This window comes from Populus alba, chromosome 1 (genome assembly GCF_005239225.2).
Source record: "Populus alba chromosome 1, ASM523922v2, whole genome shotgun sequence".
Taxonomy (NCBI): Eukaryota; Viridiplantae; Streptophyta; class Magnoliopsida; order Malpighiales; family Salicaceae; genus Populus; species Populus alba.
In genome coordinates, this window is record NC_133284.1 from 41,777,043 (window position 1) to 41,804,411 (window position 27,369).

At 31.9% G+C, this 27,369-nt stretch overlaps 3 protein-coding genes across 7 annotated transcripts; 2 read left to right on the forward strand and 1 right to left on the reverse strand.

Annotated features, from left to right (window-relative positions):
• Positions 1-1,411: 1,411 nt before the first annotated feature.
• LOC118056854 (uncharacterized) lies at positions 1,412-4,623 on the forward strand. The gene is made up of 5 exons (XM_035069241.2): positions 1,412-1,542; positions 2,107-2,194; positions 2,492-2,694; positions 3,282-3,360; positions 3,796-4,623. Exons 2-5 carry the CDS (start codon positions 2,140-2,142, stop codon positions 3,975-3,977), a joined length of 519 nt encoding a protein of 172 aa, XP_034925132.1. The 5' UTR covers positions 1,412-1,542; positions 2,107-2,139; the 3' UTR covers positions 3,978-4,623.
• A 1,298-nt stretch (positions 4,624-5,921) lies between these two features.
• On the reverse strand, positions 5,922-12,562 carry LOC118056852 (uncharacterized). 3 transcript variants are annotated; one of them, XR_012170402.1, is made up of 11 exons: positions 12,368-12,562; positions 11,974-12,066; positions 11,330-11,454; positions 9,946-10,730; positions 8,401-9,794; positions 7,848-7,924; positions 7,649-7,744; positions 7,476-7,549; positions 6,892-7,033; positions 6,499-6,733; positions 5,922-6,305 (listed from the first exon to the last, which is right to left on the reverse strand). XR_012170402.1 is itself a non-coding variant. In XM_035069238.2 (10 exons), exons 1-10 carry the CDS (start codon positions 12,450-12,452, stop codon positions 6,222-6,224), a joined length of 2,955 nt encoding a protein of 984 aa, XP_034925129.1. In that variant the 5' UTR covers positions 12,453-12,561; the 3' UTR covers positions 5,922-6,221. The 3 variants fall into 3 exon arrangements, 1 of the variants encoding a protein (XP_034925129.1); XR_012170404.1 differs by having other exon boundaries at positions 11,732-12,066; positions 12,368-12,424; XM_035069238.2 differs by lacking the exon at positions 6,499-6,733 and having other exon boundaries at positions 12,368-12,561.
• Positions 12,563-21,478: 8,916 nt separating this feature from the next.
• Positions 21,479-26,475, forward strand: LOC118056850 (calcineurin B-like protein 3). Of its 3 annotated transcripts, none has more exons than XM_073407150.1 (10): positions 21,486-21,779; positions 23,796-23,865; positions 23,954-24,099; positions 24,499-24,581; positions 24,772-24,831; positions 24,960-25,068; positions 25,309-25,361; positions 25,478-25,558; positions 25,695-25,807; positions 26,010-26,475. In XM_073407150.1, exons 3-10 carry the CDS (start codon positions 23,985-23,987, stop codon positions 26,065-26,067), a joined length of 672 nt encoding a protein of 223 aa, XP_073263251.1. In that variant the 5' UTR covers positions 21,486-21,779; positions 23,796-23,865; positions 23,954-23,984; the 3' UTR covers positions 26,068-26,475. The 3 variants fall into 3 exon arrangements, with proteins under 3 accessions (XP_073263252.1, XP_073263251.1, XP_034925127.1); XM_035069236.2 differs by having other exon boundaries at positions 21,487-21,779; positions 23,796-23,873; XM_073407151.1 differs by lacking the exon at positions 26,010-26,475 and having other exon boundaries at positions 21,479-21,779; positions 23,796-23,873; positions 25,478-25,514; positions 25,695-25,742.
• Positions 26,476-27,369: the final 894 nt, after the last annotated feature.

Consider the following 27,369-nt stretch of genomic DNA (forward strand, 5'->3'; position numbering starts at 1 on the left):
CCCCTTTTAATTGTTTTTATCTTTCGAATTTAGTTCCTATTATTTTTATTACTATTTATTTTCATTTGAGATAAATTTTGAATTATTTATTTATTTGTTTGTTTTCACTAGGATTTTTCACTAATTTTAAAAATAATCTTAGGTTTTCTCAGGTCTTTATATTTGTTAGATTTACTTTGGTCAATCAATATTAAATTTGTTGGAAATTAAGCTTTTTAATTCAGGCTGGGTTTTGGATTCAATAGGTTGTGAGATTGAAACATTTGTTCAAGTTTATAAGATTCACCTGGCTTTTCTTGGTTTTTTTCTTTTTTAAGTTGAATTTTTTTTAGTTTTATCATTTTGTATTTATATAATTAGTGATGAAGCTCTATTTTTTTTCTTTATTTGTCTTCCATATTATTTTTTATTTGTTTTTGTTTTTCAAATTCCCTTGTTTTTTTTTTATAGGTTGGTTTGTATATCAGTTTTTTTTTTCAGTCAATTTTACACTTTGAGTTAATTTTTTTAAAAACTTTTTTAAAAAAGCACACGCTACATCTTGTTTCACATTTATCTAGAAATAGGGTATTTTAATCAAACTCTATTTTATACTCGCTAAAAATATAAAAAAATAAAACAAAAAAAAGATAAAAAACCATGAAAACTCCAAAAATGACTAAATTATAGGGAAATAATTAAATTTTAAAAGAACTTTTTTTTTGTGTGAATTTTACGATTTTTATGAGAATTTATTTTTAAAAAAAAAACTAAGGATCAAAATTAGGTAATGAAAAAACAAAAAAAAAATTATTTAATGGTTAGGATAAATTTGGTTCAGCTAAAGTGTCAAAGATAATTTTAAAGAAGTGACCCACGTCAACTTAGTATATTCAGAGGATTTCAAAAAAAAAATCAAGCAAACATTCTTATCCACCAGTCTTAATTCTTGAGATTGCTAATAACAATTAAAAAATACTTTGTTTATAACCTGAACAAATACTTTTAAAATATATGCGTAATAAAGTTGAAATAAGATGGACTTAAATTAATCTAAAATAACATTTATATTTTAAAAAAAATTAAAATAATTTCATTTTAATAAAAAAATTTAAAATAAATATTAATTAATTGAGTACTATTAAATCTAAAATGACCGGGTTAGTATATAAATTCAGGTTTTTAACCTCATTAATCAAGTTTTTATTTTATTTCTATTTTTTAATTTAAAATAGTAATTGATGTCCTATTTATTTTTGCATTTTAAAAATATTTTAAAAAAATTTTAATTTTTTTATTTTAAATTAATATTTTTTTTAGTATTTTTAAATTATTTTAATATATTGATATAAAAATAATTTTTTAAAAATAAAAAAAAATATTATTTTTATATATTTTTATATAAAAATCATTTTAAAAAACTCCTAAAATTCGAACGTGGCACCGCTGTTTCGCAGCATCCGAGGGTCACCATCACCGCCTTCCTTGAGCTCTCTGTATTCCCTGGACGGCCAACTGCCTTACTCACTTGCTGCCTCGCCGATTGCGATCATACTCTCAAAGGTACAAACTCTTTTTCTTGTTTCTCTTTTATTTTGTTTCTTTTGGGCTGCCAAGAAAATCTGAGACAAGGTACGAAAAGAAAGTTCGATTCTTTTGAATGTTGATTTCATATTAGAACCCTAACAAGAAATTCAGAAAGGATTAGTATTAACAAGAAATCCAAAACAAAGTTTTCTTTTTCTTCTTTTGGAAGGTGACAAGCTTTTGGGTGATTCTCATAGTAGTATTTTTGTAGCTAAAATATGAGTTCCATATAATATCAGTTGCTGTGCTTTTCATGTGGCAATTGGGTTAGTGTTTTTTTTCCTTGTTTGTTTTGTTTTAAACCTTGTTTCAATTAGCCTCAACAATTTGTATTTGCTCTGTAACAATATCATGTGAAGATACTTGGTCCCTTTTCTTGCGTGTTATAATTTATGGATTCAGTTCGAAATTATATTGGCTATTGGGATAACGATTGGTTTGTAGTTGACTTCGTTGGATGCCTTTGATGTCCTAGGTTTTTCTAAAATATTGCTTTTGGTGATGGTTTATTCATTTTGAGATCATGTTTAATGCGAACAGCTAAATTTTCTGGGCACTTCCTCTGTTACAATAATGGTGGTGTTCACTGCAACTACTGCCAGCACCTTCTTACATCTATCAGCACCGGGTATAGCTTCCTCTACTTTAGCACTTCGTATATAGATATTGTTTTTTTTCTTATGAATACACACATTCATTTATATAGGCTTGGGGCCAGTATTTTCTGAATTCTACATCAGCATGTTAACCACCTATAAGTTAGATGCATCAGTGATTGATATCTGTTTTGAATATATATACTGAATCCTAGACTCTAGCTGAGTTGTTACGGCTGCATCCAATCTTTATTTTTCTGTTTTCTGTTGTCGGATTGATTTCCATGTATTGATTTATAAACTGCTATTGATAATATATTTGTGTGCAGTGAAAACAAGGGGCCTAAACAACAGCCAAAATCAACAATCAAGTTCTGGTCCACTCAGGGTTTCCATGCAGACTCAATCTTTTAATGCAAAAAGAGGACATTTTAAGGTTGCAGTGTCTGGCTCAGTTACACGATTACGACCTATTGAAAGGAGAATAAATTTGAACAGAAAACGGTCACCTATTATATATGCTGCTGCAATGGTGAGATAACATATCTATACTTCATGCAACCTCCATTTGTTTGCACTGTAAATTGAAGTTACGACACACTTGCTTTTTACAGTTTTAAGGAATTGTTTGTTGGTACAACAATCAATAAGAAATATGACATTTTTTTTATATAAGCTATTTTGTGTCTCTTATTTCTGTTCTTAGGAAGAAACAAACGGATGATCGAAGCCACACTTTGAAGCTTCTGGAAGCAATAAACTAATTGATTATTATCTTCTTGTAAATTTCTCTTTGGGGTTTATGGGTGTCTTGTTCCCTTAGTTTGATTGAGATGTATGAATTTGTACAAGAAGAAACTAATTTACAAGTACCTCCTTGCAAGAGTTAGTGAAGAGGTCAAGTCTGTCAATCATCACAGCTTGTTGAATTTTACAGTCATATATCTCTACATGTTTTCAAGTTAATCAATTGGTGGATCGATATTGTTATTTGCAACAACCAACATTAACTGTCTATTCGAGAAAAGCCATTGATAGATACAGAAAGACAAGCGTGTGCACATATGTGCAGCAGCATCATTTTTTGAGAATTGTGAACTCACTTTTTCTCTTTTGCAGAATGCAAGATGTGCCGCTTCCGGGCAAACTCAAACCCTTACCAATAAGGCACCTGGAGTTACTAAAGCTCCTCAAAGAGGTAAATTACCACTTTCATATATGTTACCAATTGCATACTATGGAATAGGAAGCCTTGTTACTACCTGGATCCATTGTTCTAGCCCTATGCTGTAAATCTTAAAAAGTGAAAATCAGCTAGTTGCAGAAAGGAAATTTCTTTGGGGTTTACATATTTTGGGTTTCCCTTGGTCAGTGTCTGTCCGCTTCCACATTTCACCTTGTCCTAATCTTCTTGCTGATTTACATGTAGTTTATTTGAATTGTTCAAAACTATCCAAGGGCACCAATGCAGAAAATGTATCATCCTAGATCAATCACCTTTTGTTTATTTCCTTCTATGCATGATAAGTTTTAGTGACATCAAAATATTTTGGCAGCGCTTGTTCAATATTTAATTTTTGTAAATTTACAAATGTCTGACTTCTGTGTTTTACAATTGGTAATTTAACTTCAGAAACAAACAAGACTCTGCGACTAGATGATGGCGGACATGGATTCCCACCCCATAGTGGTGGTGGTGGGGGAGGTGGTGGTGGAGGAAACTTCTCTGGTGGATTCTTCCTTTTCGGCTTTCTTGGTTTTCTAGGTTATTTAAAAGATCTGGAGAATGAGCACTCCCGGGAAAAGAGGATGTGATGACAAGGAAAAATAATTATTATTTGAAATCAATTATCTTTCAGGCCCTTCAATTCTTTACTTTAATGTTCTGTATTCTTTTTTACTATCTATAACCACAGAAATACTTAAGTTGGATAGTATAGTGTTCAACCAGATGGTAGCTGAGCTCTTGAAGAAAGTACTGAAGCGTGATGTTTTCTCATGGAATGTGTGTACAGCTTGGCTAACAATTTCTTAGTGTTTTTTTACCACAATGTCAAATGGGCTCTCGGAGAATATGGTGATTCCAATAGCTGGTGGTGATCCAATCCTCGTGATCTGGCAATTGTAATTGCGTAGGTCTCTCCCACATCCTTGCATGCCATTGATTTGGTGCCCAGGAAAGCCCTCCCCAATAAGGTAGCCTTTCTTTAAAGGTTATGACCTAAATGTTACAAGAGAGTGTTTTGATGGTATACTCATATAAAATTGTTGTTTGGAGGATCAGATGTGTCATTTACAGGGTGTTTTTAAGATTTTAAGGCAAGAAAAGTTCCATGGGAATCTCAAAAGGTGTTGTTTTGGTGTGGACAAGGTTGTATTTTAGGGCTATATCATTTCATCACATAGAATGCTCATGAATAAAGCTAGGAAATAAAGGCATCCTACCCAAAGCGTTATTCAATTGCTGTCCTCTTTTTTTCCCCTTCCATTTATTTTTCTTAACATTGTGTTATCTAGGATTTGCATCTAATAATTTGTTTTGATTATATTGCTATGAGGGTTTTATGGTATAAAAAAAGTTCCTAAAATAAACTGATGTTTGATTTGACAAAATAGATTTTAATTTTATAATTTACAACAAATTGAAATAAATAAATAAATAAACCAAATTTGAAACTGAAATAAACCAAAACGTAGTCTTTTTTTTCTTTTTTAACTGTTCATGAGGCGTGGGTTTTCACGTTTTAGTTCTCAAAGTTTTTTATTTCTATTTTGTATCCCTATTTATTGAGGTTCTAACGATTTAGTCCTACACTTTAATTTTTTTTATTTTTATGTTTTAGTCATGTATTTTGTGAGGAGAGAGAATTGTTGAAAAATAATGGAGGTGAGAGAAAGTGGTTTGTTTGTCAAATATCATGAAAAAAAAAAGTTGATTTTGGTGTGAACATGTTTTTTTTTCTTAAGAGTTTCCTTTAGGTGTTTATAGAAAAGTAGGTCAAGATAGATAATTTTTTTTTTTTTTTTTTTTAACATCAATAGATGAAAATGACTTGAAAGCATAAAAAAAATCAATTTAATTTATTTTCAAGGTAAATACAGTTTTCAAATACACTCATACATATTTGAAAACGCAACATCAAGCAGTCATTGATTCAAAGTTGGGTGATCAGAACATAGGTCCATGGAAGATCTGGCAAAAATTAATGAATTAATTCTTATATATTGTGGAGCTACCAGCTCATTATAACATCTTGAATGCATTCAATGTGAAGCACCTACTTGTGTCTCTAGGAGGGAGAGAATAATGTGCAGCTGGAAATGTTGACTGCCTTGTTGTAGATGTAGATGTACATCTACAACAAGGCAGTCATAGCTCTTGTAATTGTAAATTACAAGAGTAAATTAAAGATTTAGTTTCTGATTTCCAGCTAGAATTTGCAACTAGGTTTCCAGCCATAGCTCTTGACTTCTATGTCTAAGTCATGGCTGTAGTCTTTGAATATTGATGCTGGGTGTTTACATCTGCCAAAAAAGAGTTAATAAATTAGGTCATTGAATTTAATTTATTTTTGTTATTTGTGATCTAGAACTTCCAAAAGTTGTCAAATAAATATGATTACGTGTCTGTCAAACATCCACTTCTCCATGACAAATGGAGCAAAAGACGGACACTTGACAAACACATTACCATGCCACATTTCAATTGCGAAAATAACAATACAAACACACAATTGCAAATCCAAATAGAAATTGATAAATGCTTAAAAATTCAACCTTTAATTAGAGAAACGTTCAAAATTTCTTACACTTTCCCTGTAATTATCTCGGCTTGAGATCCGATCTCTCTCATGGGAGCATAAGCCAAATTTGAACTGCGATGTTTAGCAGGAGAAGTGAACAATCGATTGCTACTCCATTTTCATGAAAACGTTGGAGTAAAAGCAACTGTGACAACTGCCTATTCCTATAGAACAAGTGTGGAAAGAAGAAGTCCTAAGGTCGCTGCCTTAAAATGACTACACTACAAACTGGACACCTCACAAAATCAATGGCAACTCATTTCGTTGGCCTGGTCCAGGTTGTCTCCGAGGTGATGACATTACCATAATAGACCTGTTTTGATGATCCATCCCAATAGACCTGAACAGGAAAAGGGGAAAAAAGGGGGGATTAACAAAATGCATATTTTGAATATTCTACTACATAAATGCTCCTATCGTTGTTTATTCATGCGGAATGCATTAGAGTTCAAACTTAGCACTTGACAAAATAAGGACTTCTGAACAACCATTATCAACTTACAACCCATCACCAAATGGTTCAAACTACGTACCTATATGTTTGGACATTGCATTCTTAATAATGGATTACTTTATCGAATTCAAGAGCTCATTACTTTCTCAAATTAAGAGGTCAATTCCCCTCTTTGGTTCCTGGCATGTACGGTCAGTCTATCCCTACATCTCTGCTTCCCAGAAGAACAATAGAAGCCACTGCCCCGAGACATTTCCAAACAAAAAGAAAAGGGAACTGAGAACCTTTGAAACTGTCTTGCCCTTACATTTTCCCTGGATGAAATGGCTGAGTTCAGCCTTTAAGGTGACCAGATACTAAAATTATCAACAGTTTGTGTATAAAACTAGCTGCTGAATGCATATGAAATGAGCTAAGGTTATACACATTGATCAAAAGAGACTTAAGTGTGGGGATATGATTCCAAGGATACCTGCCAACCAGATGGAAGGCCCTTTGAGAGTTCTTCTAAATCAGGCTGCTTGTTTTCATCAGTTGGGGCCTCCGGTGGAGTCAATGCAGCTGCTTTGGCTGCTTTAGCTGCTTGAGCTCTCCTGCGCTTTACTCGCTCGCGCCTATATAGAATAGAACAAAAATGCTTAGTACAATGCTCAAATGAGATAAAAGCAGGAAAGAAACAATGTGTTTGGCTCCAAGCATGTTTACATTTCATATGTGCATGCATCAATGTGCCCGTAAAAGAGATAGGAAAACCAGAAATGAATGGACCAACAAGAAAAGGCAACAAGTACGCAAATAAACTAGACAGTTTTAAGCATTTTGGCTTTAGAAAGCATGACAGATGTGTGTAATTCCCCTAGACGAAGATTGTTTTCACCAAATGTAGAGTGATCTAGAACAAAACAAATAAGGATTTCAGGTTACAGAAATAAGAAGAATAGATAGTTTATTCTTTGATACACATAACAAAAGCATCAGTATAGTTTTCCCTTTTCTACCATTCCCCGAGTAGGATTATCTTAAATACTTGAAAACTTTTGCAACAAAATAACATACCAGTCACCACCCAGAGGCTGAAAGTTAGCATTATCCTTGGCCTCTCCACTGGCAATTTGCTTAGCATGCCACTCCTGCAATAATAATAATAATAATAAGCAAGGAAAAATCAGGGACTAGAAACAGCCAAAACTATAGTGACTGGTGAACCAGAAAACCAATTATTTACCAACCTCAATTTCCCTTTGCCGCTTCTTCTCAAATATCTCATAAGCACTTTTAGGTTCTTCTTCCTCATTCTCATTCAACTCCTCTTTGGCTGCTTTCCACTGTCAACATAAAATATCAAATTGGAACCAATTGTGGAAAGATAAGGTAGTATTCAAGATGATGACTCCTGGTCATTAAAAAAAAAAAAAAAAACCAATATACCTTGTCCACCAAACTGGAGACTTTCTTATTAGACCTCAAAGAGGGTGCAACGGCAACTGTCCGCTTTTTACGTGAAACTGTTTAAAAGAAAAGGGCAGCGGCAAAATGAGCACGTGTGATAAACTACCAGATATATAATGTGCAAATACAACACCTTTCAAACTTTATGGCTATGATTCAGTCCTCAATATAGATAATTAGCAGATAAAGTGACAAAACCAGTTAGTAGGACTTCCCGGGAACAACCTAGGTAACAGAATTCAGCTAGGGGAGGCAATATACATCTCAGAGAGCAAAATTCACTCAGAATCACAAACATTTAAGTAATAAAGGCATTACTCAACGACATATTATTTATTGTGTATAAAAGAAACATTCAAGATGCTATCAATCTCTTGCAGAATTGTGGATTTTTGCACCCTGCAGTCTCATTTCTTCTAGTTCTCTCCCTTCCGCAACACAATTATTATGCAACTCAGGGAGTAAAAGTATGTTATTTTTAGCCTAGACAAAACCCAATCTACAAGATAATCTTAGGTGAAGAAACACAGACCTTTAGTTTGAACCTTGGCACCTGTTAACAAGGCAGATGCAGATGCAGATGCAGATGCAGCTGCTGCAGTAGAAGTAGTGACTGCATTGGTTGATGATGCATAAGCAGTCTCTTTCACACTAGCCAACGTAGGAGCTTCAGTAGTGGTCAGAGTAGAAGGAACCCCTTTAGATGCCAAATCAGTCTCAACACCAACAGCCGAGCCACCAAGCTTCACATTCAGCTCTGCTGCAGAGTCACCTGTCTTTATTTGATCAGAAGCAAGGGTATCATAACTCACAGGACCAGATTCAATATATGACTGAGAAGATTCTACACCACTAACTACAGGCACAGGCACTGATCCATCTTGAACATTGTAATATTCTACTGGCTGAACAGAATTGACCATAACTGAATCAGTTTCAACATATGTGCTAGGAGTTGCTACGTAATAAACATGTGGCACAGCAGCCTGACTTCCATCAGTATTTCCATAGAAATTACAACTTGGGACAGCAACTGTGTGTCCATAGTATTGGAAATTGAGGTCCGGATAGGTTAAGTTGTATTGTTCTGCGTAAGGGAGAGGTTGACCTGTCTCTGGATAAGATGGAAGTGGAGGATATGAGCATTCAGGAGGTTCATCTGGTGGGGGTGGAGGAACTTGTTCACTATCAGGAGGGGGTGGAGGGACCTGATCATTATCAGGTGGTGGCGGGGGGATCCATTCCTCATCTGGAGGAGGTGGAACAGTTAATGCATCCCCTGATGACAAGGACAGGTGCTCTGCTGGTGGATTTGACTGAACCATTTTCTCATTCGGTCCAACATCTTCAGCACTCAAAGCATCTCCAAAAGTAGTGATGCTTGCAGGACAAAACTCTCCCTCTTCAACTTCCATGTCTACATCCATGTCAATATCTTCAGCAGGATGAAACTCAGCATTCAGATGAATAGTCCCATTCAATTCTTCACTAACTGGAGCACCACCTTCCAAATGCATGCTAGGAGATCCTGCAAGAATATTGCTAGAATGGATACTTCCATGGTCACCTTTATCATGTGAATCGTTCTCAATGCTAGTAGAAACAGGTGAAACTTCAGATTTTGTACTGTTCTCATGGGCGTCTGCTTCAGATTCTTCACCCATATTTTCTTGAGATTTTTCCTTTTCTTTAAAAGAATCATCAGCAGTAGCTTCAACATCACCATCCATTTGTGCAGACACTGCAAGCTGGTAAATTTCATTGTTAATGACATCTTCCAATTGTTTAAGTCGCCTTTCGCAATGGACCCAAAACGGAAGCAAAGGTGAACCATAAGTTGAAAGTGACTTGATATCAGAAAGTCTTATCTCTACTTCTAGATTATACTTCAACATCTGGTCTTGACCTTGCAGATGACTCCCATACCTAAATGACATAGGTTAAGGATTAGCAAGACAAGAAAAATTGAACACAACGAATTTACAAGTCCATCTTTTGCAAACAAACAATGCCTTATAAAAGCCAAAAGCAAATGCACAAGGCAGTGAAGAATAAAAGCAGATCATAAACTCCTTACCCTTTCAATGACTCTAGTCTCTCCAACAAACTCTCACATTGTTTCATGAGACTAGTTGAAAGATCTATTCCTCTATGATCATTAGCTAGTGCATCGTGTATGTGCTCTGAAACTACTGAACTCACATCACCCAAAGAGGTATTAACTGCAGCAAAGTTACTCTGTGTCTCCCCCTGATGAGCTTCAGCATCCCAATTTTTATCTTTCACATATTCATTTCTGTATCCTTCAACCCAGTCATTCATCTGTGGCTCATTTCCATACACTTCTGTGCTTTGAGGAATCAAATCATTACCTACTGAACCCTCTACTAATAATGCAGGTAAAGAATTATCCAATCCAGCAGCTAAAGTTGAAGTTGACAAATTTGCACCCAAGTGAGCAGTTTCCATATATTCAGCAGCACATGCATTCTGATCAGAGGTCAATTGATTTTGCTGAGCCAAAACAGCCGGTATTTCCCAGGAAGTTTCACCAGTTTCTGTATTCCAGTAATAGTACTGATTACTCTCTTCATGCACTACCATCCTCCAGCCTGAACTCACATCTCCAATAGCCTGTGCATTAGAAATTCCAGTGATAGAGATTTTCTCCAACGAATCCTTTTCTTTCAATGTATCAGCTGAGGCAGTAGCATCGCTTTCCCTAGAATCACCACCTTCCAGGCCCTCTAAAACATCAACTGACATAGAATCTCTCTTCATGTCCTGTTGATCAACCTCCTGCGCGGTGAGATCTTCAAGAGCATTGGAATTTCCACCTTTTCCTTCACCAATAGGCGCCTCCTGCAAAGGCTAAGTACTTTGAGCAATGCAGGTAAACTGAGAGAACATGAATATTTAATATATAGGTACAAGCATGCACTTCCTCAATGTTTGTGTGGCGTGTTGTAAGGAAAGGAAAGTGTAAACAAAGTTCTTTTAGTAGTATAATATCACTTGAACATGCTGTGTTGAAACAGAACCAGAACAGCACAGACCATAATAGTCGAGACTAAAGAACAGAATAGCTTGGATGTGAGAATGAAACCAGAGTTTATTCTTCAGGAAGTCCAGGGGAAATTAGAAAAAAAACTTAATGTTTAGAAACACAGTTGTAGCTTGGATAAAAGACCTCCACTTTACTAATAGGCATGAGCTGCAACCATAATCCAAATTTTGAGTGCAATTTAAACAGAAAAAATTATGAACAATCAATGATAAGTCGTACCTGCCATATTAACTGTAGTTTGGATGGTGATTTTAAAGGTTTTACAGTAAAATCAGATAATGCTGAAAAGGATTCTAGGTGACTTTAAAACCAGATTCAAGCCAGCTTTTGAAACATGTAAACAATTACACTCTACCTCGCTCAGGCCAACTATGTTGTAGAACCCTTAAATTACCTGGTCATTATGGTCAGCTGGGGAATTCACTGCAATAGAACTGTCTGGCCTTTTACTTGATTCCTCATCTAAATCATCATCACTATATTGCCCAAGTAACAGAAGAGGGTTCTGTGGCTGTTGACCTGATGAGAAGATACTACAAATATTAGATACTTTAAAGCCAAAATATTATCTAATAAGCAACAACAAATTTATCAGAACTTAAACAAACAAAGGCAATGATATTCATGCAAAACCAGGCTACTGGCCACAAACAAAAAAAAATACATAAAAGAGAATGATTTAGTGAATGTGACAAAAAATGCCAAGAAAGCATTTTGATGATAGCCACCTGTTACACATGAAAAAAAATGTCAGTGGAGGCATAAAGAAAAAATAAAAAGCCAGAAACATACGAACCGATAGCAAAATATTCCAGACGTAATCTCCAAAACGCTTTGATGCTGTGAAATAGCGGATACACAATGGAAGTGATTCAAAAATTCACAGTGGCAGGGCCCGACCTGATGTGATATCGATATTCCCAGAACCACAGCCACTCTAAATTCTGAAAACAATACTTGGAAGCAAACAACATAATATGCCACCAAAACTCATGCCCTCTCTACATAATCCTTTTGAAGAAAACTGATGGAACCCACCTGAAGATGATGGTGAATTGGGTAATTCAGCACGTTGTGACGGATCTATATCCCCTCCAACTCCGTTATTTACAGAGGAGCCACCCAAATCTCCTACCAAGTTCAGAAAAATGGTTGTAAAGTTAGAAAAAAATCCGTGTACTTAATAAAATAGAAATGATTCAACTAGTGTACTACCATTAATTCCAAACAAATAAATAAAAAGAGCATGAAAGAACAAAGAATTATTATCCGTCGTATCATTTATTTCCCATTTTCCCATACCAAAATTATAATTATAAAATTCACTAAAAAGATTTCAAGAGCTCCATTAGTTTGGAGTCTTTAAAACTGTACCAATCATGCAATCGTTACAAATTTCAGATAAAGCAACCAATACGTGGGAAGTGTCTACCAGAGGGTTCCGCGAAGAGATCGAGCTTGATGCGACGGCCGGCGTTACTCACAGCAGCAAGGCGGCGCTCTTTTCTCTTCCCCATCGAAATTCAATTTGCAGCCTACCGATTTTATGGATTGATTGATTGATAAAATTGCTCTCCTCGCTTACTATTCTCGTCGTTTTTTCGTTTCCTTTGTTTTGATCTTTACGATTTGATTTCAAAATATATATAAATAGAAAAAACCTAAAAGGGTGAAAATACAGGAACCAACCCAACCGAGCACTTTACTGGGCCATTATGGATTCAGAACCCAGGCCTGTTTAAGACTATAATAAATATTATTTTTTTAAAGTATTTTTTAATTAAAATAATATTTTTAAAATTTATTTTTAATATTAGTATATTAAAATATTTTTAAAAATAAATTTCAAAATAAAAATAAATTTAAAAAATTCCATTAAATCGTAATATCAGGACTTACAACTCTTCACGTGGTTAATTTTAATTTTGTGGGAGAAAAAAAGGTAATAAACAATTCAAGTATGTACTAGTTAGTTGTCGTTGTGCTGTTAATGTTATTAAATATAGTAAGCTTATAGTCATTGTGGTGATTTGTCAACTTGATCTCTTGAACTAGTGGGAGTATTTGAAATATGTTGTAAATTTTGTTTTTTTAAATTTTTAAATTTTTTTGTGTAAAATAAAAAAAAATTATTTTTTCGGATCTTTTTGATATACTGATGTCAAAAATAATTTTTAAAAAAATTATTTTAATTCATTTTCAAGTAAAAAACACTTTAAACTGTTAATGCTACATAATCTTAAATACACCCTTTCAAAACGAACCTTGTGGTAGTGGTCCAAGTGTCATCTTGTTAACTTGACAAGTGCACATATTATGTTAATTTGATAAAGACTTGGTTTAAAATGTTTTTGAAAAAATATTTTTAAAAATGATTTAATATTTTTTTATATAAAAACAATAAAAATACAATTTTTTTTATTGACCTAATCAAACAAATAAACTTACTCAATCTATAGTCTAGGCCATGGCTCTAATCAAGTTTAATTACATTGCTTGGTAGAATCTATTTTTTTAACCAATTAAACAATTATAAAAATAGATATTTGTATGAAAGATAACAAATAAAATTTTTGAGAATAAATTTATTTTTTCATCAAATTATCTTTTTTTATTTGTAATTTTTTTTCAACAATTTTTTTTTTAATAGCTTTATACTTCACTGAATAAAACCAACACTAATAAACAACAGTTTAAAGAAACTATATCAATTTAAAATAAAAGGAAAGGAAAAGACTTATGTTTTTAATTAAAAAAACAAATTTTTTTATTCATGATTTTTTAACTTTTAACAAAACATGTCTTTTTTTAGAATTATTTTTTAAAATAAAAACTCTTTTGATCATGAAAGCAAGCTTTAAATAAACAAAAAAAATCATATATCGATCATATCTCCGTACTGCATATAAAAAAGAGAACAATAAATTTAAAAACATTATATAAAAATATATAATGAAAAAAATCAAGAAAAAATATATTCTATTCTCATTCAATACTAATAAGCAAATTATCATAAAAGATTCTACATATGGAGCTAAGAGGTAATTATTTAAAAAGAAATCAATAACATTGTATATAGTTGGACTTAGTTTAATTATGGGTTCATCAATTCATTTAGCACCTTTAACATTCATAGATATTACCTTGGCTCATTTTTCGTGTTCATTTATCTCATTGCTTATTTTATCATTTTCGACCAACTAATTTTGTTAGTTTGTCTGAATGCTTGTTATGTTATTTTTAGCTCATCAATATCAATTTCAATCTTCCAATCTCAATATGCTTTATGCCTATTTATTTCATTCATTCGTTTAATACGAGTATTTCATCATCTTCGGGTCCTTAATATCATTAACCATTTCAACACAAATATTATGTTATTCTTAACTCTGAATTATCATTTGTCGATTCAAAACAATTTCATGCCACCTTTTGCACATTAATATTACCCATCAATTTAAAATAAATGTTCACTTAATTATTTTAAGATCCATTACCCCTGCTCATTGATTAGTACTTAAAAGTGTATTTTTATTAAGGTTTTATATCATCATTTTGCACTTGAAGTATCAATAACTCCTTAACTAGAGGATGTTTTATAATAATATATCTAATAATATAAGATATCTTTAATTTATGGTAAATGTTCATCTTAAATACATGCCTATCACATAAATGAAAGAATTGATTGATAAATTTAACTACTGAAATTAAGAAGACAAAGATAGAGCTAAGCTTAGAAAAAAGATGTTGGTTCAATACAAATTAGAACACCACTCGGTTATTGGATCATAACTGGAGTTGTAGAACTTGGATTTAGATCTAATTTATATGGATGGAAAGCTAAGACATAGGCCTAAAACGTTCATGGGAGTCCAACATTCAAAAAGGCCATTTTGAAGTTCAAATTATAGCAACAACGGAGAAGTTTGAATCTGTACTGCAGCCCAGATATTGTTTAGTGTTCAGCCCATATCTCGAGTTCTATAAGTCAAAATGCATTGATTCATATTTTGTTAAAAAGCTGAGATAATTTTCTAGAACTTTCATGATAAAAATATGTTCAAATTCTAACGTTAGCAATGATGTTTTTGGCAAATAAGAAGATAAGAATTGTTACCAAGTCAAAAGATGGTCACCCATTCAACAATTAGTTATCAAATCAATAGTTTCGAATTTTGGCCTATAAAAGGAGGCATTTTCCATGCATTTAGGAATCTTGGTTTTCAGATCAAGATCATGCTCTTTATTTATTTCTTTATATTTTTGCAATGTTTAAGTTTTATTTCATGTTATATTTTTCTTAATCTCTTGTTTATGCTTTTCATTTCATTTACTATATTTATGTTCTTATGTTGTTTATTTATGTTTTTCTTCTTCATTATGTTTAGCTAAGTTTATTATGTCAACTTGAAAAGGTTTCACTAATGATGTTAGAATAGGTATAATATAAACTCAACATGGACTTCAATGTTTAAATCCAAGAAAGTTTGTTATTAACTTGTCTTATCTTTTTATCTTGTTAATTCTTAATACCTTGCTTGTTAAATGGTTAATCAAGATTTGTGTTGTATAACACTAGGTACAACAAATGCTTGACACTTTTACGGCCAACCGTACAGTATATAACCTACATCTGTGCTATGAAAGGAACTTGATTTGTTGTTAACATAAGTTAGCATCATGAATTTTTTGATAATATTTAAAAGTTTGATGTTAGTTAAGTAAGATAATTAATATGATCATGTTAACAATTTATAATGAATTATTAAGGATAAATCATCCAATTGGAACCTCCTTTGTGTATGGTTTTCAGTTAATTAATAAAAAAAATTTATACTAAACTTATTTCTAATACCATTAATGGATCCTCTAACCTTGACATTTTTTTTTATTATTGTTTAATCCTCACATTAATCTTACATCTCAAAGTTCTCTTTAACCCATCATCATCATCATCATCATCGTTGTTGTTGTTGTTGTTCTTATTATTATTATTATAGTTAACCTCCTTATAATTCGACCCAGATCTTGCCGGATAATTTATTACTTTGACACTCTTGCACTTGGAAAAAGACATCAATCTTTTTGTCATGTCACTCATACAATCGGATAAATACCTTTTCAAATCCATAAAAGTCATGTGGCCAACTCATTTTGTTTTAATTAATAGCCCACATCCAAACAGTTGACTTAGTTTCAGTTTATAGCTCTTGTCCAAATAACTGGCTTCATTTCATTTTATAATTCTCATTAAAACAATTAACTTATTTAAATTTTATAGCCCTCGTCCAAAGAGTTGGCTTTATTTCATTTTATAGTTCTCGTCCAAATGGCAAACTTATTTAAATTTTGTTGCCCCCGTCCAAATAATTGACTTTATTTCATATTATTTATTATAAGGTCCATTATTGTAGTCAATTACATTTCACATATGGAATTTTCACCATTGCGATTGATTACATTTCACATATGATTTTTTTATGGTTGTTGTCTATTATAATTAACATATTGATTTTCCACCATTGCGATCGATTATAACTTACATACTATTTTTTCATTGTTGTAGTCTATTACAATTCTTATACTACTATTATATATCATAGGCATAATTTTCATGAGGAACAACATCTACACAATGCATAATACTTTCATTGAATATTAACAATGTGAGAAAATTTTCAATAATTAAAAGGCAAGGGGGTGACCCTTGCATTGAACTCCTATTATATATACTCTTGAAAAGTTAGGTCTCACTCCATACGCTTTCCTTACAACTCTTATATAATAAAAACTAATGTTCACTTAGCTAGATTCACATTCAATTATTTGTTTTTCAACAAATTTAGCCTAACACATAATTACACCAATCACTATATGCACAGGAAAATTCTTAAAAATCTTAAATTAATATCCACACATTACACATTACAACCTTTAATTAATATTATAATCCTTAGGTTAATATTCATTCCATCAATTTAAATCCTCACCTAAGACTTTTACACTCTCATATTTCAATTTCATATTTAATACATCACAAACCAATAATTAATATTTTCCCCATTAATTTAGGATTTTAACATAGAAATTTCAATTTTTCAATAATTTCAATACAATGTTCAAATATACAATGCAACCCCAGAACATCTAATTGTATCCAATCATGCAAATTTTGACACTTAGATAATTTAATTTCTCATTTTTAAAAAAATGACCCCCCTACTCCATTCATACTTTAAATCAAACATGCAGAACATTGAAACAATATAAATTAACCAAATATCAAGGTTATTTATTTAAGATTCTCTAAAATTCTCTTTTTAAAAACCATTGGATGATTGAATGTCTTTAATTTTTTTTCTTAATTCTTCAATTCTCAAACACAAATTAACTAAAATTTTAGTAAAAAAAAACATCTCAACTAAATCAAAATTAGGATTCAACATTCCTATATTTTCCAAAAACATTGCCACAAATATTCAATTATACAATAATCATGATTTCACCCCACTCAATAAATTAAACTCACATGTCATCAATTATCACAAAAACTACACCATCAATTCAAATTTTCTAAATTCTCCATCTTAACAATTATAATTTTCAGCCATATATAGCAAAATTTAAGACAAACCGATTTACAACCTTTCAATTTCATTTTCAAATATATTATTTTTAACATTGTTTAAATTATTTATTCCACACATTTGTATTAAATTTATTTAATTTTCCTCTTACTCGTCACATAACCCATTACAAAAACAATCTATCTACATGAATTACAATTGAACTCAAAACCATTCCATCCTCATTCCAAACACAAATATCCATTTGAAACATCAATTTCAATATAATTTGCCCAATCAATCCACATTTCCATTATTATGTTCAATCATATGATTTCCATGCAATTTATCTAGTCTTCTATATTTTCATAGTTTTATTAACACATTACTTCCATAATATTATTGAAACATAAGTCTCAACATAAAATTCAAAATAAAGACTCAATTGAACAATTCCACAACAAATTGGAAAAAACAAATCTCTAACTTAGTTATATAGCCTGTCACCCATGAGAATTTTATTTTCCATGTTTTAAACAATTACTCAAACTCCCAATTCATCAACTAACACACCGCATTATAGGTTTAATTAATCTAATTCCTTCCTATTTTCTAGTTTTTTCGCCTACAACACTAAGGACAAAGTATTTATGTTTTTTTTTTTTAATCTTGCTCATTCACATCTAATTATTTTATTACCAATACAATTTAATCCTCATTTATAATCACCGACAAGTATGCAAAAATATTCAAACAACACAATTTAACTAACAATCAATATCAACTTCTCAAATTTCACACAATTCTCTAAACTAATATTTTGGCAATTTTTAACAAAATTAGTAATTTTTTCATAACCTCCTCAATTTATTTTTCAAGCATGTCAATTTCCATACCAAAAATACCAAAACACAATACAAATCTAACTTAACAATTTGAATAAATTTCTTAACTTCCATACATGTAATTCACACACACAAGTACAACTCTACCCTAAAAACAATATCTTAAGCTTTCATATCAATTTCTAAACACCCAATTTAGTAAAATTAAAACAATTATATATCTCTCCCGATTCTCTCATATGGTCAGCCTAAAGTAAGCCAACAACCCATGATTTTCATTCAATTTTTTTCCTTTAATTTGTTTTTGTTTTAACCATTATCATACAAATAAATCAACAATTCATTAAAAACAATCATTCCCGCAAAAATCACATAAACCTAAAGAATTTAAAATTTAGGGATTTCTTCCCCCTCTACCAAAACACAAGTAAAAGTGTAATTTTATTGAGGGTTTGTTCTCTACCTTAGATAATTGAACTCAATTAAGTGAGTTTTTGCAAATTTTTCTCATTTTCTTCAAAATTCAAGCATACTCTCTCTAATGTTTCCACTCCCAAACTCATTCTTTCTCTAGATTATCATCTTGAATTTGTTTTTCCCTTTTAAAAATCACTGATCTCCATTGCCCACTCTTTTAGAAGAATAAATCACAATCTTTGAAGAAAAATTAGAGGAAACCATGTTCTTTCTCTTTAACAGTGGCATCGGTTTCATATAGAGGAAATAAGTTAACATATTTATGAAAATACCATTACTAATTGCCTATGTATTATCTTATTTTATTTTTTTAAAATTACCTGGCAACTAGTACTTTTATGTATTGCTTAATTACTTAATTCATCAACATATTTTTTTTAAAAGAAAACTAATTTATTGGGGGTCCTTATCCCTAATCATAGTAAAAGTTTTCTAGGAATTTTCACTATTCTCGTTTAAAAGTTACTCAATTAAACATGAGGTTTACACTGGTAATCAGTATTATTCATGTGTAAACTTATACATTCATTTACTCCAAGTTCCATTATATTTTTCTCTAAGGATTGTTGCCCCATTCACAATTTTTTTTAATGATATTTTCTCCAATTGAAATTTATTCAATTTATTATGGTGTACAGTATATTGTTTCATCAATTTTTGAACTGGATTTACACTAACCAAACATAACCTTACATTTATACAAAAAATCAAAACGATTTTTTTTTAATAAACTATAGTCTCTCTTCTTTTATTTTTATTAAGAAAAAAATAAAAAAGCTCAGTCTTTCATTGTTGACAAAGACATGTTTTTAAAGTGGATTGAAACAATGAAATGATTTTTTGTTTCCATTAAAAAATAGAACAACCTTGTTATAGGGGTAATATGATCTTTTTATTAGAATCCAATAATCATTACCAAATTGATCAAGGGAAAATCGAATTTTTAACTTTTTGAAGCAGGGTAGAATTACTAGGTTACTCTCATATGCAAAAATTATTTAACTTAGGTATAAGGTTTTTTTTTTACTTTTCACTCTTTTAAGCATAATAAATTTAATAAATTACCCTTCTAAGCAAAACCTTTTGGTCTGGTATTCAAGGATTTTTTTGTATTTTCATCGTAGTTTTTTAAGTTATAACCAAGCCGACTAAAGGATAATTTGATATTTTAATAAATATAAAAATTATTTAAGAAGCAAAAGCAGTTGGCGTGTGCAATGGATACGCCAATAAGTAGGAGATGTCTGTGATGGACAAACTCTATCATCCATGAAGGAGTTGAAAGCATCTCGATGTTCTTTATACGATGGTTAAACACATGTACATGGTGGCACTGTAGCTAGGCTCTAACGGAGTTTTCTTTTTCTCCTCTCTCTTTTCTCTCTCATTGTCTTTATTTTTGAAGCATGCCCTTCCAAAAATAAAATGTTTTGTGTTAGTTTGTATTTATATCAACTTTAGTTGTTATTCTTTAGATTGTTATTTGTTTTGCTTTTAATGCTTTTAAAGTTGATTTTGTTTTTCAATGTCGACCACCAACATTTGATTTTATTTAGTTTTTGTATCCAATTTGGGCCTAACTCTTTAATAACTATATTTTTTTTTTATCATTTTCTTGATTTATTTTATTTTTTAATTTCATCCCTATTTCATTTAATTATTATACAATATTTGGTTCTCTTTCTTTTAATTGCTATTTTTTTTCTTTTCTCGATTTATTTTATTTTTCAATTTCATCTCTCATTATTTCAATTCATTTAATTTTTATATCAAATTTGGTCCTTATTCTTTTGATTATTATTTGTTTTGGTTTTTTAATTTTGAACTTTTGGATGATTGAGAATTTTGTTTTGTAATTTTTTTCATGTTTGCCTTTAATAGGGTTATCATAGTCTCATGATCTAAGTTACGACTTTTGAAAGTTAGTCCAATTTGACTTCGGTCTTTTTTATGTCATTTATTTTAAAATTTGATTTTATTTTTATTTTTATCCTTCAACATTATGTTATTTAGGCCTTAAGTTTCGTGATTTTTTTCACTTTCTTTGCTATGGTGATATCTTGATTTTATATCTTGAATTATGAGTTAGTCGACTTAACCTAGGTTAACTCGAGTTTTTTTTTTCTAATATTTTTTTAATTGATTTTTTTTTTTCAATTTTGCCTTTCAATATTTAGTTGGCTTAAGAGTAAACTTCCAATGTTTTATCCAATTTCTTTTGAACATGGTTATCCTAGCCTAAAGATTGGATCACAGATTTAGCATGCTAATTCGAGTTAGGTTTTTCTAACATTTTTTAAAATTGTTTTTTTTTTCTAGTTTGTTTTTTGGTGTTTGATTTGTTAGTAATTGAGTTTCATGTTTTTATCATTTTTTCTTTTTATGAAGTTATTCTATTCTTATTCAATTTTTGTTTTATTATCAAATAAAATTGTTGAAATTTTTCAAGAATATTTAGATAATATTTTTTATAATATTAACAATTATTTTTTCATTAGTTATTATTAATATTTTTTATTTTTTATAACTATATTATTAAATTAACCAAACTGTTTTTATTTTTTTGGGTGATTAAGTTGGTAGCGCATAGTCATTTCAATTTCTCGAAAGAAAAAAAGAAGAAGAGAATAAATAGAAGTATAATGACACGGATGGAGCAGTCATGGTCTAAGTCATGATTAGCAAGACGAAATTCAATAACAATCATGGGTGCTATTAAACTTGAATTGGACAACCCAAAAGAATATTTTTGTTGCTGATTTTAATAATTGAATCTAATTTCAGATTTCTCTGTCCCTTTATTCTAAATCTCTCTCTCTCTCTCTCCCCCTTCTCTCTGACTCTGATCTTCTAATTTTACTGTAACTTTAATAAAAAAAATCTGTACAGGGAGCAGTCGCGCAGGTTTTCCGAGTCATAAACTCTCTACGGTACTATCCATCCTTTTCGTAAGGTGAGACCTTCTTCTTCTTATCATCTGTTTGTTTCTCTAGCAAATCGTGGCATCCTGGAAACCACCATCTCCATCTCTCTTATCTTTCTTTTTCCCGATTTTTCCTGCGTTTTCTCAGCATCCAAACAGATCGTTGAGCTGCTTTTATGTTAGGTGCTTGATATTATGGTTCTTTTTTGAATATTTGAAGTGTTCATTGGATCTATCATGCTGTTATATCATTTGTAATTTTTGTTTTTGAGACATCAGGATCGGTGATTTCTATGTGTTGGTTTGGTTTTGGAATTCTAATTTAGGTTGAATTATATTCTATTTAATTTTTTTAGTGAGGCCAATCATGCCAACTTTAATGGGGGATGACATATGTGTACTTAACAGTAGCATAGTAATAAGGGAAGGCAGATCACGTGGCTAGTCAGAGTGTTTTGTTGCTGATGTTTGGCATTTCATGGATTTCCTGCATTGTCTTCCTGCTGAATGTTCTTCTATATGGAAGGCTACAGTTTTATAATTCAGATTGGATTTAATGATGAACACAAGGTGAAATAAGAAATTTGATGATTGTGTCCGGAATCGGTTTTTTGGATTATACTATTCTATTTTCAACGACGAGGAGATTTTACAGCTTAAATATTGTTATTCACGGTGTTGAATTATTGACCATAAACAGGATATTTATCCAATTCAATGTAAAGCTTAAAATTTTATCATTTCTCTGTGATTGAATCTTGAGATAATGCAAGCAAATAACAATGCATCAATAGAACTGGGAAAACAGTGCTAGACATTGCCTTTCATTTTGTGAGGATATAACAGGCGACTAGTGACAATACCCGAGAGTGGTGATTGTTGGAGATACGGCATCAGAAAGTGTTTGTGGCCTAGCATTTTGCGAGTACCTGATGCTGGCCCGGCACAATACATGTTGATGCCTGCTCAGGTTCGTGGGCTTGTAGCACTGCTAGAGAGCGTTCTACATGCTTCATCATGGAGGTCAAAACCATTCTGCTTACAATTCATTGTATAACTAGTTGGTCTTTGAATGGCAAAAGTTGGATGCTCTCAAATTCAATCAAAACAGATGAACCTACTAACTGAGTTTTACTCAAGAGCTTTGAGTTTTTTTGACCCCCCTTGCTACTCTGTGTTTTGAGTTGCGATATCTAGGTTCTGTAATAGCAAGCCTTGCATTTTTTTTATTCATAGGTGTCATGGGACCTTTGCAAAGGAGCCTCCTCAAACAATACAAGTAGCTCTTTCCTCATTGTCCGCAGCATCCATCTGCACCAAGAACTTAAACTTGCCTATTTTCTTTTCAGTGGTGCACCAACCACACCATAGGACCTCCTTGTGGAAGAGCATCCAAATGGTTTTCTTCTCCCCCTTTCTACTTCTACCAGAAAGGCTGCTCTAATTTTTCAATTGCCAAGGCTGCTAGAGGCTCATCTATTATGTAATTGTTTAGGACACTTGTTGAGTCACTAGGGGCCATTGGAAAATTGGCTGCATTTATTTAGATGGACAGTTTGACCATCTTTGGTTTTTATTAAATGGCTTGTGTGGCGGATCTATAGTTCTGGTACGGACAGCAGTTACTTTTGTCAACCCCCCCCCCCCCTTCTATATCTTAGGTCCGCAGTTGCTTTCACCTGCTGCAGAAACACAAATCCTGGGATGGCTTTCTGTTTTTTATCTAAAAAATGAGAAAAGGTAAAAGAAATCTATATATTGTATGACACATTGGTTGACATGATGTTCATAACTTAATACATGTAATATGCTTCCATGCACCCGTGCCACAGAGATTAAAAGATTTTCCACCTTCTCTAATTTTAGTTGCTTGTCTTTTCTCTTTTCTCTTTTCCATAACCTACTGACTCATGTTATGGTCATTTCTTTCCAAACCAGGAGCCTATGTCTTTCCTTTTTTTCATTTTCTACATTTCCTCTTCATGATTGAATGCTTCTTTATTAATCAGGAAGGGATGGATATATTGATTTTATTTCTAAAAACAGGTATACTCTTGAGAGCTCAAGTTTTTTGCTGAACTTAAATTGTGGGATTGGCTAGCAGAAGCAGGAAATGGTGAAAAGGTTTTTGATTGCCTTGATGTTGTTTCTATCTTCACATAAAGTTATGTGTAGAGTACCTTACTCATTTCCCTGTTTCACAGGTATGGAGTGTTTTGATGCGTACAATTTATCATGTTGCGGTGTGTAGAGGGACTCATCAGCACCCTCCTGCGGTGTTGTGATCTTGATTTATACAAACAATCAAGAGGCCTTGAAGATCCCGAGCTTCTTGCAAGGGAGACAGTCTGTACGCACTGGTCCAATCTTTGTGATAACATTTTTTATTTTTTATTTGATGCTGCTAATGGGTTTCCTCTGCTTCTTATTCTTTGTATCTTTAGTAAACAGAGAATGATTAGATTTTATGCAATATGTCTTACTAAGTGGTTTTGCACTATTTGTCTTAAGCTTTGACTTTTTTATTTTGATTGTGAAAGTCTTGCAATAAAGGTTATCTTATGATGAACATAGTAAATACCTTTCGCCATTGGTCTCGTTTATGTTGTGAAGATGTTTGCTCATTGCGATGGCTCTTTTTTATTTTCCAATGAAAAGGATACTACAGCTAGTTTCATAATGAACATAATATCTTTAGCCTTAGTGATAATTTAATTGACAGTTGTGTTCTTGCTAACATTGGATGCAGTCAGTGTAAGTGAAATAGAGGCATTATATGAGCTCTTTAAGAAGATCAGCAGCGCCGTGATTGATGATGGATTGATCAATAAGGTTTGTTTATTCTTCCAGTTGGTGATACAAAATTTTTATTTTACGCATAAGCTTGCTCTGTGTTTCTGTCTTAATATGAACTAATACTTCCTCTTACAATGCCAGGTTTCATTTTCTTCATGTAAATACTACTTTCTTATAATTTATTTGAAAATGCTCACATGCATTTTTCTCTAATTTCCTATTACAGGAGGAGTTTCAATTGGCGTTGTTCAAGACAAACAAAAAGGAGAGTTTGTTTGCTGATAGGGTACTTCTCTCTTGTCATTGCCAAAACCTACTTTCAATTGTATCCTATGAATTTTCTGATAGAGTATTTTGACCTATTTGTTAATTATCTTTTGTTTGCTACTGTCTTGTGTTGCTTATTGATTGCAGGTATTTGACTTGTTTGATACAAAACATAATGGGATACTAGGTTTTGAAGAGTTTGCCCGTGCCCTCTCTGTTTTTCATCCAAACGCCCCTATTGATGATAAGATTGAGTGTATGTCTGAGATTGAGTAGTTCCTTATCATAACCTTTCTTTTCTTTTGTCCCTCATGTATGATCATAATTGTTTTGAGCGTACCTCATACATTAACTAATTGGCATACTGTTTGTGCTTAAAGATTTGATATGTTTTAAGTGTGTAATTAGGACGAAAAATTTCAAAATACCATTCTTAATTTTCCAGGCATTCATACCTGGTGCTCTATTTATGTTAATGTGTTATGTGCCATTGCAGTTTCTTTCCAACTTTACGATCTAAAGCAGCAAGGTTTTATTGAAAGACAGGAGGTAAATGTCATTGTTTAATGGTTAACTTTAGGTTATTTGATTCTTGAACAACTTTTAGTTGTTTATTTATTTATTTTATTGGTGAGTTTAGACCTTATCAACTTGTTGATGTACAGGTGAAGCAAATGGTAGTGGCTACTCTTGCTGAATCTGGTATGAACCTTTCAGATGATGTTATAGAAAGTATAATTGACAAGGTGCTCCCTCAGATTAGTTGATTTTTTTCCTTCTTGCCTGATAAATCAGTTCTTGAAAGCTTTCAAAATTATTTTGTTTGCTTGCAAGTGTTTATTGGAAAATTTTCGGATTCTGAATTCTGGAGTCTTATTTCAGACCTTTGAGGAAGCTGATACAAAACATGATGGGAAGATTGACAAAGAAGAGTGGAGAAGCCTTGTTTTACGCCATCCATCCCTTCTGAAGAATATGACCCTTCAATACCTCAAGTGAGTTCAGAATACTCATACCTACTTCCCTTTCTCGCTAGATGTTACTTAATGCTATGGGATTTTCTTGTCAACCAAAGAATTTTCGGACATTCCAAACCATTGATGGGCTAGAAAATGTAACTGGTTAGGCAAATACTTCCATGTTGAACCCTCATGCTAGTGGCGAGTTATGACTCAGTTTCTTTATTTCCTTGAGCAGGGACATCACCACTACATTCCCAAGCTTTGTTTTCCACTCACAAGTCGACGACACCTGAATTCGAGACATCGGTATTCAAAGCTCGCAGACTTTGTTTTTTTATGTTTTGTTTCTCCACAGACGTGATGGGCGGGGGAGCATGGTTCTTCGGCCCCAGCGGGCAAATTTCATCATGATGTTGATATAGGCACGCAGTTGGGGAGGCCTCACGGCTAGTTTTAGCATTAAGGCTTCTACGCGGCAGAAAAAGTTACTGTACCACTGATTTAGCAAGGATACGGTTGATCAGGCCATTAAAATGCTTAGATGTTCACCTTCCAAAGCATGAATGATTCTTGAATGGTCGGTATGGTAGTGACTTCCATGCCTCTGCGCCTGGACTACATTTACACTTCTGGTTGTGATAACTTGGGAGCTTTGGACTCCTTTGAATTTCTAATGCATGAGTTTATGTGTGTTTACCTTATTACCTTCCTCCGTTGAGCAAGGCGTGGCCCTTGACTGCTTCACAGCTGGACTTCATTTACGATTCAAATGAATAGCGAGCTTTAGTGATTCTCAGTATCGGAATCCGAATTACCATACCAAGTTCTTCCAAGTGTTTGTTAGGAAATTGGAGTACAGCATGATTTAAATTTGATCATCTTCTTTATCAAAAAAAGAAAAAGAAAAAGAAAAAGAAGAAAAGATAGCATCTTAGACCATTTAGTATTATAGTTTTTTGTGTTTTTTCTACCATCAAGAAAAAAATTATTTGGTTAAAGTGTATTTGAAAGTATGGTTACGATTATTTTTTAAAATGATTTTTATTTAAAAATATATTAAAATAATTTTTTTATTTTAAAAAAAATATTTTTGATATTAACACATCAAAATATCTAAAAACATCAAAATAATATTAATTTGAAGCAAATAAAAAAAATTTAAACTTTTTTAAAAGCGTTTTTAAAACGCAAAAATAATTTTTAGTTAAACAACTTTTACTTTATGTACTATACTTGTATGATTAGGTTTTAAATCTTGGTTTTTGATGAAACTAAAATAACTAGTTTTTTTTAATTTATATAGATTTATTTTTATTTATTTTACATGTAAAAATTTATTTCATAGACATAAATGTGAGAAAGTGTGGATTTTAGACACATAAATGTGACATCAACATATTAAAATGATCTGAAAATATTAAAAAATATATTATTTTAAAATAAATAAATTAAATTAAAAAAATTTTTTTTTGAAACATAAAAACAAATAGAATTTTAGTTAAACAACTTTTACTTTTTACTTTTTTGTACTATCCTTTTATGATTAGGTTTTAAATCTTGATTTTTGTTGAAACTAAAATAACTTGTTTTTTATT